At 54.7% G+C, this 16,084-nt stretch overlaps 1 protein-coding gene across 4 annotated transcripts in view; it reads right to left on the bottom strand.

Annotated features, from left to right (window-relative positions):
* The window catches only part of ARHGAP23 (Rho GTPase activating protein 23), a 75,870-nt gene that overhangs the window by 4,185 nt on the left and 55,601 nt on the right, over positions 1-16,084 (bottom strand). For all 4 annotated transcript variants that reach the window (XM_070395192.1, XM_070395194.1, XM_070395191.1 and 1 more), the window contains 7 exons: positions 12,067-12,145; positions 9,477-9,550; positions 9,106-9,195; positions 8,097-8,222; positions 3,846-3,887; positions 3,171-3,267; positions 1,135-1,166 (listed from right to left, as the gene is read on the bottom strand). In XM_070395192.1, coding sequence (XP_070251293.1) covers positions 1,135-1,166; positions 3,171-3,267; positions 3,846-3,887; positions 8,097-8,222; positions 9,106-9,195; positions 9,477-9,550; positions 12,067-12,145 — 540 coding nt within the window. The remainder of the gene's footprint in view (positions 1-1,134; positions 1,167-3,170; positions 3,268-3,845; positions 3,888-8,096; positions 8,223-9,105; positions 9,196-9,476; positions 9,551-12,066; positions 12,146-16,084) is intronic.

Here is a 16,084-nt window from a genome sequence, read left to right as displayed (position 1 = left end):
GGAATGAGCTCCCCATCGCCAGAGGTATGCCGGCAGAGGCTTTATGGAGAAGGTACAGGGGACCTCTGCAGACTAGAGCTGTCTTCTTTCCAGGGCATTCATCTGACGCATAGTGAGTACCTGCTCTGTGTCAGGCACCGTGGGCTCACCGGGATCCAGCCAGTACTTAAGAGACCCAGACAGACATGAGCCCAGTTCAACCAGCCAATATTTAACTGAGTTCACTGACGAGCTTTAGAAGAGGCCATGAGGGTGGGGCCCTTATGGTGACGTTAGTGCTCCTAGAAGAGACGCCACAGAAGTCTCTTGCTCTCTGCCTGTGCCATCTGAGGACACTGGGAGGGGGCAGCCACCTACAAGCCAGGAAGGAAGCTCTCACCAGAAACTGACCATGCTAACGGCTGGGTTTTGGATCTAGCCTCCAGCACTGCGAGAAAATGAGTTCCTGTTGCTTCAGCCGCTATGGTGTTCTGTGCAGCAGCCTGAGCTGACTAGGACACGCCCTGGCCAGCAAGCTCTAATCTCACCGTAGGGCAGGGTCTGCCTGGGGCAGCACCTCGCCTGCCGGCTTCTGTCTCAGAGGGCAGGCTGGAGTGGGCGAGTAGCTGGCGGTGAGGTCTGGTTCAAAGAACCAGCTTTGGTTTTATTGGTTTTTCTCAATAGTTTTCTATTTCATTGATTTCTGCTCTTATCTTTATTATTTCCTTCCTTCCGCTTGCTTTGGGCTCTCCAAAGACCTTAAACATTGTTATATGGGACATATTGGTTGTTAACTCCATTGAAGGGGATAAATATTAGCCATCATTTACAGTTGAGGATCTGAAAGAGGTTAAGTAACTTGCCCAGTGCCTCGAAGCTACCAAGTGGTGGAGCCAGAATTCAAACCCAGGACTTCTAACCATTGGACAACACTGCCTCCCAGCCAGAGCCTTCACTGCACCAGATGCCTCGCCAAGCACGGTCAAGGAGAGCCGCTTCTCGGTGTCCCTCGGACATCCGTGTTTCCTGTCTTCCTTCCCAGTGACCATCAACTTTCCTCGGGATCTACTGGCAATCCTCCCAGTTCCCTTGACCGAAAGGTCCCGGGGCTGCCCTGTCCAGGGAGAAAGCCTTCAAAACCGCCTTGGCACTTACCTTGGACTTGGCTGAACTACAGGTGGTGGGATCTGTTGGTGAGAACAGAAAGGAAAAGGAACGTTGGATGGGGCAGGAGCAGGCTGAGTCGTGTGAACACGATTCCCTCTTCAAAGGCTTCAGAAACCAGGGAGTCCAGAAACCCGAGACCCCCCTGGGCCTGGGCCATCCTGGGCCTCTGAGGCCAGTTCCAATGGGGTAGGGATGGAGCAGAGCAGGGTGTCAGTCACCGCTTCCTTGTGAGGCAGGACGGGCCACCAGGCTGCCAGCCACTGACGCCTCATGTGCCCAGGGTTAAGGGCAAGAGGGGCTTCTGGGGGGCCTAGTTCCTCTCCCCCTCCTCTCCCGGTTACTATGAAGCACTGGAGAGAAAATGCCCAGTACCAGATGCAGTCCACGAAACCACAACAGTGAGACACAGCAAATCACAGATGCTCTGGAGAATGGAGACCACACAGTGCAGAGAGGAGGGTGCCCGACATCCACCCTCACCCCCAACTTGCAGGACATGAGAGGACCATGTGAATGAATGATCGAATGCAGGGCCGACAGGAAGTAGGTGGGACACAGGAGGCAGAGTGGCCTGGGGGCTAGAGCCCTGCTCGATTCCCCGTCCAGACGTGAGGCCCTCGTTTATAACGGAGAGTCAAGTCATGATTACCTCCGTGGGGCTTGGGTCCCGCGCCCGGAATATGACGGGGGTGGAGAAGGAACCACAACCAAGCCCTGCAGCGCCTCCTCCAGAACGGGCAGGGAGCAGGCGGATGCGTGCCCTCCCCGGCCCGAGGGGGCAGTGGGCAGTGCAGTTAATCCACACTCTCTGGCAAGCAGGTTAGAGGCCTCCTCCCCAGCCCACCCCACACATGGTGAGAAGAGCAGATGTGCTGACCACACAGCGACACACCATGGGGCAGGGGAGCGGCAGCGGGTGACTAGAAGAGACGAGGGCTCCTCTGCCATCCCCACCCCATGTCGTCTGGGCCCTCCCCCCGCCTGCCTCTCGCAGCTAAGGGTGCTGTGACACACCTCCTGTCACTCCCAGGGTGGGAGGAGTTAGTGGCTGCTCTCCTGTGAGAACGGCCGGAGGCCTGCAAATAGGACTCAGGCTGAGCGACCAGGGGCTCTGGTTTCAGAAGCAGAGAGAGTCAGTCCTTGAAGGAGACTGAGGCAGGAGCTACAGCCATAAGAGGCTTCTGAAAGGTGGTGTCACTGGTGTCCGGAGAGGCTGGGTCCTGCTCCCAGCCAAGCCTCCCGCTGCCCAGGTAACCAGACGTAGCCGGCTGGGCACAGAGAGAAGGCCTCGGGATGGGGATCACCATGCGGTGCCCAGGCTTCCTGGCCAGGGGGGCAGGATCTGGCTCTAGCAAGTGCCTCCCTCCTCCTGAGAAGGGCCTTCCGGACGGGAGGGGACTGGCACGGGGTTGTGGGGTTGTTGGCCATCATGGGGAGCTGGCATGTCAGGGTGAGGTCCTCACAGCCCGATGTCCCCCCCGCCCCTCGGTGCCTGCCCAGCCTTCTTATAATCACCCGCCACTGTTAGTGACCGAGCCGCGACGCCACACTGTACCCTTTAAATCTCCAACAGGTCCGCTGGAGGAGGGGGGAGGGCGGAGAAGAGAAGGAACAGGATCCAGGGTGTGGGAGGAGAGCAGAGGGAGAAGAGGGAGGAGGGATGGAGGGGTGCAAGGAGAAAAGGAAGAAAAATTAAAAAGAGAAACATGCCCAGAAGGACACAGCCCATGAGAAATAAAAAGCTCAGGAAAGAAACCAGTGAAGGAGGGTGAACAAAACGCCTCCCAGCCCTGGGGTGGGGGCAGCTGAGCAGATGAGGGGGTGGGCGCACAGGCAAGCTGGGCCACCCCAGAGAGAGAGAAGCCCTGCCACAGCCCCTTCTCGGTGGTGGGGGGAGGGAAGGGCCCCGCGGGGCAGGAGCAGGGAAGCTGGGCGTCTGGCCGGGCGTCTGGGATGGCATCTGGGACCCTCAGGGATGCAGGGGCCCCCCTCAACCCCACCCCCTCCCAGGACCCTGCACTCACCCGGACCTGGGTCGCCAGGGGGCACTGTCCTGCCAATGTTGGGCAGGAGATACTCGATGTTGGGCACTGACTGAGGCTCCTTGTCATCCACAGGGGTCTGCAAACAGAAGGAGGGTCAGCCACCACGCCCTCCGACGGCTAGCCTGGGTCCTGCAGGATGGGGTCCCCTGGAGACAGGGCGCAAGTTCCTCCACGGACTGGCTCCGCAGGGCAGTGCTATCTCCCTCATCACACAGGCACGCGCGAGGGCAGGTCCGACATGCCTCCGTTGGACCGTTGTGTGCCTCCCCAACACCCTGATCAAGCCCCAAAGTCCTGAGCTGCTCCCTCTGCTCAAGGCAGGAGCTGTGTCTCCCCCACCAGCCTGGACCTTCCTAAGGCTACACCCGCTGCATAAGACTGAAAGTGGGGGGTCTGCCTTTGCTACCGGACGCTGTTTCTTTAGAGGAGGCCTGTACCGCCCCCCCCCCCCCGACTGAGAACTCCCGGAGGCAAGGATGGGTGCTCCTGAGGAGAGAGAGGGTCTATGTTTCTCCCTCAGAGTGGGGGGCCACAGGGCAGGGACCTTCTCCTGCTGGAGTCTTGCTTCCCCCGCCCCTAACCTGGGAAGAGGGCCCACCTCAGACCGGACCCCCCCCCCCCCCCCGACCCCCGCCTGCCCTCTGCACCACTTACTCTCTCTCCCTTGTCCTCGTCATCACTGAAGAACCAGTCTGACTGCAGAGGAGACAAAAGGAAGTGATGAAATCAGCGTGGGAAGGGGCCGAAGGGAGACGGGCAGACACGGGCTCCCAACCTGCTCAGTCCAGAGCACCCGCTCAGGCGCTGGACGGGATGGGACAGGAGGGGGCACCAAGAGGCAAGGGCCCCCTCTTCTCAACAAACCCCAGGCTGGCCTGGTTGCCAGAGAGGCCTCAGAGGTTGACAGATTCTGGAACCCGACTCCATAGACTATGAGAAACCCTTGGGGAAAGGAAAGATTGGACCCCAGTGTGGGAGGGACATGCAGTGAGAGCGCGTTGGAGTAGAGGCTGATGCCCTGCTGAGGGAGAGCTGCTGAGGGAGAGCTTCTCTCTGCCTGTCTCTCATTAAACTCTGCCCAGCGCACATCACAAGGGCTGGCCCCCTGCAAGGCGGAAGCAGGGGCAGGGGTGCCGCGTAGGTAGGGCCGGCCGGGCACACTGCAGGGAGGAGGCCCTCCAGCATGACTAGAGCCAAGTACACCCCACACCAGCCCTGGGCTCCACTCTTACAATTGGGGAGCCCTGGAAGGTGTTAGGAGGGTCCCTGAGGGGCAGGCAGGCAAGAGGTTTCTCATAAATGCCAAACACGATAGAGACTGAAGCCATAAATTCCGCTCTTAGATATATTTTGTGAAATTTGAGGATCTTAAAGATAAAACTCTGAAAGTTTTCTTAAAAACAAAACCAGATTGCTTACAAATGAGCAAATATCAGCTGTAACTAAAATTTTCAGCAGCAACAGACATAACAAGACAAGTAATTATTTCAATGTATTGTTGGACTACAAAGGCAAGAATTATTTTTTAATCCTCATCTGAAGAAATGTTTTTTATTGATTTTAGAGAGAAATAAAGGGGGAGAGAGAGCGAGAGGGAGATGTTAGAGAGAAACATCGATCGGCTGCTTCCCGTACCCACCCCAACTGGGGACGGAACCTGCAACCTACGCATGTGCCCTGAGCGGGAATTGAACCTGCAGCCTTTTTAGTGTATGGGATGACACTCCAACCAACTGAGCCAGAGCTGCAGGAACTTTGAATCTAGAATTTTATACCCTGCTAAACTCTCTGAGTATATGAGCAAGTAAAGAAATGAATCCAGAGTTGAGCAATAAGCTTTGAGAAATAAGGATGGGTAGTAGCATAGAAAAGTCCATTGTTATCAAACCAAGAATGATGCCACACACAAACGAAGTGTATTTGTGATGATCTGGAATTCAAAGTCAGAGGAGAAACCAGTGAAAGGACACTAGTACTTGGCTTTTAGATGTGGAGGAAGGAAGGCGTGGAAGACTGATGAGGTTTAGAAATTGATAGTGAAAACTAAACGTAAGTATGGGCTTTATAAGTATGTGGATTTTATAAATTGTATGATTTTAATATCAGGAAAATAAAAATCAACCCAGCCAAAGCAAGGTAGGACAGACCAAAAAAGGAAATAAGATGAAAATGAGGTTAACAGAAAAAGATTGCATAACAGAAATAATTCCTAAAAGTACAAAAGTGACAATAAAGTATATGAGCTAAACTCACTGATTGAAAGTTAAGACACACAGCCTGGCCGGTGTGGCTCAGTGGTTGAAGTCGACCTATGAACCAGGAGGTCACGGTGTGATTCCCAGTCAGGGCACATGCCCAAGTTGTGGCTCTATCCCTGGTGTGGGGTGATCAATGAGTGACCTGGCCCTAAAGGTCACTAGTACCAGGTTGAGGAATGCCAGTGTACGCATAGTAGGTATCGCCATGTGTGCTGAGTGACAACTGAACAGATGCCAGTGTACGCATAGTAGGTATCGCCATGTGTGCTGAGTAACAACTGAACAGATGCCAGTGTACGCATAGTAGGTATCGCCATGTGTGCTGAGTGACAACTGAACAGATGCCAGTGTACGCATAGTAGGTATCGCCATGTGTGCTGAGTGACAACTGAACAGATGCCAGTGTACGCATAGTAGGTATCGCCATGTGTGCTGAGTGACAACTGAACAGATGCCTGGACGAGGTCTGCATTTGAGATCCATGAGTTAGTAAACACGTGTGAGCTGGTTGGTGCCTTGCCGCTGAGAGGCCACACACCTGCGTTTGGTGGTCTCTGCTGACATCATTTTGCTGTGCAACCCTGGGTGAGTCACTCACTGTTCCTCTTCACCCCAGTGTCCACCCCCTCTGACAATGTGAGGGCAGGTCTGATCCCTTAAGGCCACTTCCAGCCCTGCTGCCCACGGATTCCACAGATGACAGGAGTCCCAGGCCGGGGGCGGGGGGGGGGGGGGGTGGTGGTGGTGGTGGCAGCTCATGGCCGTGGCTAGAACTCCCAGCAGGAGGTCACGTCACCCACTAACTCCAACTGTCCACGGCCTGGCCAGGGGAGTCTCTGCCACAAGTCCAACCCCTGCCTGGGCTCCTGACCACATTGGCCCCTCGCCATAGAGCCTCTGGGCTAGGCAGACCCCTGTAAACCTGGGGGTGGCTAAAGGGCCTGAAGAGCGGGTAGCTCATTCCCTCACAACCATCCGGGGCTGATTATGTCCAAATGCCAAGGAGGCAGAACATGGAGGGTCATCAGCTCAGTTTCCAGGAATGAATCCCTGGGTGGTAAAGCCCAGACTGGCATAACCTCAATAGCCATTCATTCATTCATTCACTCATTCAACAAACACTGCGTGTTCTCTGTGCCGGGCACTGGGCTTGGTGCTGGGAATACGCCGAGGAAGGAGACCGATAAGCCTTACCGCCCTCACCCCGCCCGGAGGAGGGGCTGCTCTTGGTGGGGACTCCCCTCACGGCTCTGGGGGAGAGGAAGTGGACACATTTGGGGCCTCCTTTCTCCCCAAAGGCTGTTGTTACTGACACCCCAGCTCATCACAGGCCTCAAGTTTCTAGGAACTTGTCCAGGAACCATGGGACTAGCTTCTCTCTCTTCCCTACTGTCCCCCCCAAAGCACACTCATGGGGGCTCCAGGGGGCTCCCTGTTGGGTTGGAGAGCTGAGCTTTTCCAAGGGAGATAAGCTTCCCCAGACCAAGGCCTCATCAGGATCTCTGATGCTACCTGGTGGCGCTGGCCTCCCTGACAGCTCTGGACCAGGCCTCCAGGCCGGTGGTCCCAATTTTAGGGTGAAAACAGGCCACGATGCTCCCTCTTATGGCTCAGAACCCTGAACACACAGTGAAGGAGAGAAAGAAACCAACAGGCAAGGCCAGTCAGCAAGACCAAAGTGGGCCCCACTGCCTTACTCTCGCCAGCTTCCCTCACTCTATGGACAAGCTGAGGAATCTGCCTCCCAGTGGGTGGGGAGAAAAGCACAGGCTACCATTTATTCGCTGTGTGACCTGAGCAAGTCACTTTATCTCTCTGAACTCCAGTCCGATTTCCTCATCTGTAAAATGGGGGTAACATGAGCTGGTTTCCCTTCCCTAAAGTCCGTATGAGGTGGGGGAGGCTAAGGCTCCTCTCCCCCTGATTAGCTGCCAATCTTGTTTCTCCTGGCAGGAGGGGGTCTAGCTGGACCACAGGCCATACCAACATTTGGAAATGTAGATCTGAGAGGGTTCATAAAAAAATCCTTGCATGCCCAGCAGGGGGCACTGCTGCCCTGGGTTTGGCTCTGGAAGATGAAGGCCTCCTGGGCCCTCTGCTGGCCACTCTCGGTTCTCATCCTTCTTGGACAATAACAAGAACCTTGAGAAACAGGCCTCTGGGGCCTCCACGCAGCCGCACCGAGAGAAGGGAGGGGACCAGCCCAAGATAAACAAAGCAGGAGTGCAGGGCCCGCCTCAGACCATGCCTTTCCTGCCCCATCCGCCTCCGCCCCACCCGCGGCATCACCATTTCCTCTGCCCCTGCACCCTGCACCCTGCACCCTGCACCCTGACCCCGTCTGCAGGTTTATGCAAGGACGACACTCGGCCTCTCCACCTCTCCAGGGCGGGCGCTTCTGAAGGTGCCCCTGCACTCACCCCTCTGCTCTCCAACCTTCCTCCTCCCTCTGACCTTCACACACATCTTGGAAACTCAGGGCCTCCTGTTTCTTCTGCTGGGGACCTGGGGAATCCCCGGATCTATTCCTGTTTGGCCTTGAAGGGCATTCCCCACCCAGCAGCGTTTTCTTAAGCTGCCTCAACCGTCCCTGTGCACACCCACCCGGCGAGCAGCAGCGAGGCGCCCAGGGCCCGTGGCCACTTACATGCTGGATCAGCGTCTCCACGATCTTGTATCGGTCAGGCATGTGCGTCACCATGTCGGCCATGTTGTCCTCCGACGTCCTCACCAGCGTCGGCCCGAAGACCAGGGCCAGGTTCCGGGGCTCCATCTGGGCAGTGGGGGGAGCAGGTCAGTGTCAATAACCCTGGGAGCCTGACTCCAGTCCCCCAGGTGTCCCTCACTCTGGGCCCCTCGGGCCCCTCCCTGAGCCGTCCCTGGCTTAGGGGCTTTACGTATCCTGGTGGGGCGTGGAGGTGCCTGGTACATAGAGCACACGCCAGGTTTCAGCCCCCTCCCTCCCAGGTCTAGCAGCCAGGGGCAGCACCCAACCTGCACACCATACTGTGCTGGCCACGGGGGATCCTGGAGTGGGGACCCCCTGGAGTTCCCAGGCTGTCTTAGGACTGAGAGAAACCCTATAGCTCCCCGCATTTTCCCCGCTGCAGAACCAGAAGATAATATGAGGCGTGATTTGGAAAAAGCAGTGCAAGGAATTCCAGCTAAATCAGAGGATGGGTTTTCTCTTCTTTCTTTTTTAAAATATATTTATGTTGATTTCAGAGAGGAAAGGAGAGGGAAAGAGAGATAGAAACATCAATGATGAGAGAGAATCATTGATCGGCTGCCTCATGCTCACCCCACATGGGGAATGGAGCCTGCAACCCAGGCACGTGCCCTGACCGGGAATCAAACCGTCGTGACCTCCTGGTTCATAGGTCGATGCTCAACCACTGAGCCAAGCCAGCAGGGCCAGACAGGGGGCAGAGGGAAACTAGTTTTCGTTCTCAGCCCTGGCCCCATAGAGGGCAGAGCGAGGGGCCAGCAGGGAGGATGGATTTTCACCAGCCACAGGAGACAGTTCCGAGGGAGAAGCACTGGCAGGAGGAGTGGCTTGAGAGGATCTGACCCAGAGGAGCTCAGAATATGTGAGGAGACCCAGGCACACTCCCCCCCCCCCGCCCCTCCCCCGCCCCACTGGAGCCCCCACCTACCTTGTTTTTCTCCGAGTGGTCAGCGATAGTCTTCAGATGGCCCACGAGGAATTTCAGTGTTTCATAGTAGTGTCCTGGGAGGTCCCTGATCTGGGCAGGAGAGAGAAGAGGCATGGGACCAGACTATCATGGCCTCCCTGGTCCATCACGTCCCAAAGGGGCTCCCACTGCCATACCTCAGGGGCTCTGGAATCCACCCTCTCACTGCCCCTCCTCCTCCCCCGGAAGAGATGAAGAAACTGAGGCCTTGAGTGGGGAAGGGCTTCCCAAGGTCACAGCGGGAACTGGTGGCACTGGACTCCGGGCCTTCTGGGACCTCGGTGCTCTCCCAATCCAGTCTGCCTTTGGCCAGACAGCGTCTCTTTCCTTACCAGTTTCCGCAGCGTTTTCAATCGCTCCCTCGAGTCTTCAATGCGATTGGCTTCGATGAAGTCGTTGTATTTGTCTAGAACATACCAAAGACCCTTTAGAGGAAGGGGACAAGCTTCGGGCTGAAGGTCAGGGAGGCCTGTTCTGTTCCGGTTCTGAAGGGACCGTGGCCTTGTGCTCACGGGACCAAACCCCCCCGCTGTCCTCAGTGTGCACCTGACCTGGGGTCGCCGGGGTGTGCACATCGGGAAGAACTAAGACCTGAGCTGCATGTCACACTGGAAAAGGGGTCCCGGCACCGGTCTCCAGGACAAGGACACCACAAGGTCAGGCACGAAGGTGACTCAGACAGAGGAAGGGGCCTTTCAGTCTCCACCCCACCCCACCCCACCCCACCGTGTCAGGATTCCCCCAACTCCCTTCAGAGGTCCATGGGAAACTTTTAAAAAATGGAACGCGGTAAGTTTACTTGAAACTTCATCTGGATGAGTAAAGGCATGAGGAGAGCCTTTACTCGTTCTTCGAAGGCAGAATGAGGAGGAAGGAATTGCCCCACCGGATACTGAAGCCGACGATAGAGGGAGTGCAGCTAGAGCCACGGGACTGGGAGGGGGGCTGAACTAGGGTCGGCACAGGAAGGAGGAAAACAGGCCACGTGGGTCTTTCCTGTGTGATGGGGTGGCCCCTTTAAATCGTGTGGAAGGAGGGAGGCGTCCTAAACATCCCTGGGACGATTAGCTGTATCAATGGGGGCGAAGGGGGTGCGGGGGCCGGGTGGGGGGTGAGTCTGGATCTAGCTCACATAATGCACACTTAACTGCATTACAGAGCCAAATATAAAATTGTTAAAATATTGGAAAAAATAAGGAAATAGCTACATCGCCATAAGGCCTTCTTAAACATGAGATGCAGAATCCATCAAAGATGAACAGCTTTGCCTGCACTTAAACAACTGTTTCCAGTTTCTCTACTGCAAGTTCAAAGGCAAACGGCAGACCCAATATTTGCAAAAACTGACAAAGGATTCATATCTACAATGTACAAGAGCTTGTCTCCTATAAATCAATATGAAAAAAGACAGACAATCCAATAGAAAAATGGGCACGTAGTCTGAACAGGCAAATACGAAGGAAATAGAAAAGACTAATAAACTAATGAAAAGACAGTTCATCTCCTTAGTAATGAGGGAAATGAAAATGAAAACAATAATGAGATGCCATTTCCCCTACCCGATAAGCAAAAGTTTAATATTAATAACATCCACTGCTGGGGGGGGCGGGCATAATGTTCAGTGGGGTGTGCGCTGGGCCCACTTCTCAGAGTGCCACCTGACGTTAGCCTTCAAAAATGTTTACCAGGGAAGGGATTAAGACGTGCAAATTGCCAGTTATAAAAACAGTCACAGGGGCGTAAATTATAGCACAGGGAATACAGTCAATAATATCGTAATAACTATGTAAGGTGTCAGATGGGTACTAGACTTATCAGGGGGATCACTTCATAAGGTGTATAAATGTCTAATCACTAGGATGTACACCTGAAAGTAACGTAATACTGTGTGTCAACTCTAATTAAAAAATAAAATATATCTTTTAAAAAAATGTTTACCGGGGACGTGGACCTAGCAATTCCGCATCAAGAAATCTGCCCCAAGGACACGGATCCAGGTGTGTGGGGACATACGCCAGGAAAGTCATTGCAACATGTTCTGCGCAAAAATTTGAAGGCAACCGAACTATCCATCGGTAGGGGAGTGACTAGACGAGTTATAGTCTATTCAGACTCTGAAATACGATGCGGTTGATTTAAAAGAAGAACGAGGAAGAGCTCTTTGTGCTGACATGAATGAATCTCAAAATTACAAGCCTCCTTTTGTTAAGAACAACCCAACCAGTGGTGTGCTGGGCCCGCCCCCATGGCTCCAGAGAGCCTTCACCTCCCCACCGAGTTCACCTCCTGCTCCACACTGCTGACAGGGTATCTATCGGTGGCTTGAAATCAGCCCTGGTGGGAGTATTTATACCATGGAAATTGGAAAAAAACGCTACAGACCAAGGCTTCCCCCCTCCCCCACCCCACCCCAGGGAGCCAGAGGTTAAATATTTATCAGCACACCACTGAATACCTATGTGTCTTTGTCGTGTGCCAGAGGGTCTGGAAGGAAACACAACATTGTTCATCAGCAGCTCAGCAGATGCTCAAAGCTGGGCCCTGAAGCCAGATGCCTGGGGCCTAATCCTGGCTCCAACCCCGACAACCTGTGAGGCCTTGGGCAAGTCAGTTAACCTCTGTGTGCCTCAGTTTCCTCATCTGTGAGGTGGAGATAGTAGTGCCTGCCCCAGGGAGTCGTTGTAGGGAGCAGTGCATGGCACAAAGGAAACGCTCAGAGAATGTTAGCATAACCGCAGGAGACGCAGTAGGAGAAGGACAGGGACCTCGGCGTTTGTTTGTATCTGTACTACCTGTTTTTCACAAGTGCATATTTCTTTTGTATTAAAACAAAAAAACCCAAAAGAACACCAACAAACACAATTTAAAAAGTGGTCAGAGTGTCCCTCCTCCTCCCATTTCTCCACTCCCACCCCTACTCACCATCAGTGAAAAGAGGCTCGGGTAGCTTTCGGAAGAAGGACTTGAGCAGGCTGCTGATCACGTTGAGGTCTTGCCAGCGCTGCAGAGGGGGCGAAGAAGTCAGGCCACAGGTAGGCCCCACCCGGGTGCCCTGCCTCCACGCTAGTCCAGCCCTAGAGCCCAGCCCAGCCCAGCCCAGGCCAGGCCCTCCCTGGGATCCACTTACACCCAAGCTCTGCCCTGACCAGGGATCTCTGGGCGAAGGCCACTCATGGGGGCAGCCAAACAGAGTCCTCGGCTAGCCCCCTGACCACCCGGCCCCAGTCCCTCTCCACTCCAGCCAGCCCAATGAGCGCCAACGTTTGCCCACCCACAGAAAGTGCCAAAGTACCAGGTGCCTCCTTTGGTACAGGCACTGCGAGGGGCAGGGGAGGAAACCCATCCCCGAGCAAGCCTGCCCATTGGACCTCCATTGTGCCTACCTAGTGCCAACTCCTGCTCCCCGTTTAGCAGGGGAGAGCCATCCTTGAACACCTCTCTCCTTGTCCCTGACATAACACACGCTCACGCTCGGCGCCTTCCTGCCTCGGGCCCTTCGCACTTGCTGGTCCCCTCCTAGAGCTCTCCTCCCCGAACCCGCCGATGACGAGCTCCTAACACCTCTTCAGAGAGGCCTGTTCCGACCGTTACAGCTAAAGCGGCCACCATCGCCACTGCCCTGCCATCTGTGCCACAGCCCTGACTCTGTTTCTCCCACGGCATGTGTCGTTACTGTGTGCATTTGTTTCCTTGTCCTGCCTGCCTGCCTGTCTCCCTGGGGCAGGGATCGTATCTGTCCTATTCCCCACCGTGTTCCTATCACCCAGCAGCTCTGCTCGCCTGGCACCTAAAAGGTCTCAGTCAGTAGCTCCCAACCAGGGTGGCTCATTTGGCAACACCTGGAACCATTTTGTTTTTCACGCCGGGGGGAGGGGGGAGGGGGGAGGGGGGAGGGGGGAGGGGGTGGGGGGGTGGGGGTGGGGGTGCCATTGGCATCTAGTGGCTGGAGGCCGGGGATGCTGCTAAGCCCCCTCCAATGCACAGGACAGCCTCCTGCAACAAAGAATTATTCTGCCCCAGGTTTCACGGTTGAGAAAACCCTGATCTAATTCAATGGTTGTTGAAGACAAGAATGAACAGCTGGGTCATTGTCCCTTCTTTCCACCAGGGGGCACCATCACCCTGCACAAAGTCTAGGATAACACCCTTGATGGGAACTGCTCAGAGAAACTCATACCCAGAAAACAACACAGACACACAGCAGACATACACCTCAACAATAGGCACATTCAGAGACACAGGGCTCCACAAAATACAAACTCGTAGCAGTGGATCCATAGCTTAATGCCCGGCCATCCCACATGTCCTCCCCTCCCCACAGCGTCAACAGGAGTCAGAGTCACCCACACACAAAGCTTGACTTCCAGCACTGCACCACCCCACGGACAAACAACACCACTGACACCCAAGGCCCAACCACACACCCAATAGCTGGCCACGCCCTCACCCCTGGGCCCTCTTCTCCAGGGCTGTGGCCCAGCCAATGTGCTTCAGTGTATACTCACCCCTACCTGGTCAGCACCTGCCCACCTCCCTCCACTACCCCCTGGCCCTGATGCGCGGGCTCTTCTCATTGCCCAGCTGCCAAACCCAAGGCCTTGCCTGTTTCATGACCCTTCCTCTGTGCAAGTACCTACCCCTCGTCCCCAGCCTCAATCTGCCCACTTCAGGGCCTGGTCCTTGGACTCCTGATACCCAGCCTCTCCCCACATAGCAGCTCCCTCCATCATCTCCCCTGCAAGCCCCAGCATGACCCCCTGCCCACTCACCAGTCCACTCTTGGTCTCGTATCTGATGATGCCATCACCCCAGGTGGGTGACTCATCATCACCCCAAATCCAATGGGGCCGCTCCCTGCCACAGCCTCCCTCTCCTGTCCTATTTCCCAATTTCTGCCAGGGGTAGATACTCCCAGCCCCAGCTCAAACTGTTGGCTCTTCTTGCCCCTCCTTCCTCCCTCGTATGCAGCCAACTCTCAGAGCGGCTCCCATCCATCCTCCTCTTTCTCCGAGGACCACTGAGTCCACTTCCAATATATCAGCAATTTCTTTCCTAGGTGCCCTGCTCTGGGCCTTCCTCACTCATATGCATCAGGTACAAACGGAAGCTCTTCTCGTCCTCAAACCCCACTCTCATCTATGCCTCCCCATCGAAGGCTTCCTATTATGCACTGGATCAAGGTCAAAGGCTTCAGTGAAGCCATTGAAAGCCCTCTGTAAGTTTGGCTCAGTGGATAGAGCGTTGGCCTGCGGACTGAAAGGTCCCAGGTTCGATTCCGGTCAAGGGCATGTACCCTGGTTGCGGGCACATCCCCAATAGGAGGTGTGCAGGAGGCAGCTGATCGATGTTTCTCTCTCATCGATGTTTCTAACTCTCTATCTCTCTCCCTTTCTCTCTGTAAAAAATCAATAAAAGATATTAAAAAAAAAAAAAAAGAAAAGAAAGTCCTCTGTCTCGCCCTCCCCACTGCCACGCCCGGGAGTGAGGTCTATTCTCTGCCCCCAGGCTTGGACCCTCTCTGGGATTTCAGAAAATGCCATCATGCCCCGCCTGGGCTGCCTTCCTGCCCGCCTGCCCCCCTTCCTATTCCTCCTTCAAAGATTCAAACACTCCAGCCTGCCATCTGCTCCAGCACTCAGCATCCTCCTTCCTCGTCGCACAATCTGGTCCTTGATGCGAGACCAGCCTTTTCTCTTGCCCACGATTTCACACACACTTGTCTTGTCTCCGCCTTCCCTTCCCCAGGGCAGGAAGACGGCCATGGATCACATGAGGTTTCATGGCACGTGACTCATGAGACTTCAATGCCCAGATGCGTGTTTTCCCAAAACCTTGTTTTCAGCCAGAGCCCCTTTTGTTAAATAAAATCACACGTGAAGCCGAAACCGGTTTGGCTCAGTGGATGGAGCGTCAGCCTGTGGACTGAAGGGTCCCAGGTTCGATTCCGGTCAAGGGCATGTACCTGGGTTGCGGGCACATCCCCAGTAGGAGATGTGCAGGAGGCGGCTGATCGATGTTTCTCTCTCATCGATGTTTCTAACTTTCTATCTCTCTCCCTTCCTCTCTGTAAAAAAATCAATAAAATATATATATTAAAAAAATCACACGTGAAAACCCAATTGTACATGGAAACCCCATAAGGCGGGGCTGCTCTAGTTCAAGCGAGGATCGGGGGTCCTGACCCGGCCCTGGCCTCCCACAGCCCCTCTAGAGAAACGTAAGATTCTGGAAAACACAGTCTGAGAACCACTGCCCTGCTGCAAACTCTCAGGTGTGGCTGTCAGAGTCAGGAGCTCCCTCCTGTGATCAGCCGCGTCCTTTCCTTGCTTGCAGCCCCCAAATTGCTGGCCACTTCAGAAAACACCATACTCTTCCCTTCTTCGAAGCCAGGGGTCTGCAAACCGTGGCCCATATGTCAAATCCACCCAGTGGCCAGTTCCCGCATGGCCCTTAAGATAAGAATGAATTTTATTTATTTTTCTTTTCTATTTTTGTTTTTTCGTATTTTAAGAATGGATTTTACATTTTTAAAGGCTCATTGGGAGCAGGGGAGGAAGAGAGAACAAAACAAAAAAAGGAGGAGGAAGAGAAGAAAGGTATGCCATGGAGACTGTATAGTAACTAAATCCTAAAATACTGACTGCCTGGCCCTTTACGGAAAAGGTATGTAGACTGATGACAAGCCTTTAGAGTTTATGCCTTTGCTGAGGCCATCCCTCTGCCTGGAATGCCCTTACCTGGCTGGCTTTCTCTTGCTTTTCGTGAACTCTACTCACCCTTAAGGCCCCAAACCCTGCTGCCAGCCGGCCTCTGTCTCAGGGCTTCCTAGGCCCTGATGGCATCTATCTGTCCAACTTCAGTTGGGGCGATGCCATCCCCGGGCTGGACAGCAAGGGCAAGTCCTGTCCTACCCATCTTGGTGCCCTGGCCCAGCGCCAGG

Source organism: Myotis yumanensis, unplaced genomic scaffold, assembly GCF_028538775.1.
Source record: "Myotis yumanensis isolate MYYU_CA2020_CCGP unplaced genomic scaffold, mMyoYum1.0.hap1 SCAF_16, whole genome shotgun sequence".
NCBI lineage: Eukaryota > Metazoa > Chordata > Mammalia > Chiroptera > Vespertilionidae > Myotis > Myotis yumanensis.
This window is presented reverse-complemented; position numbering and strand designations above follow the sequence as displayed.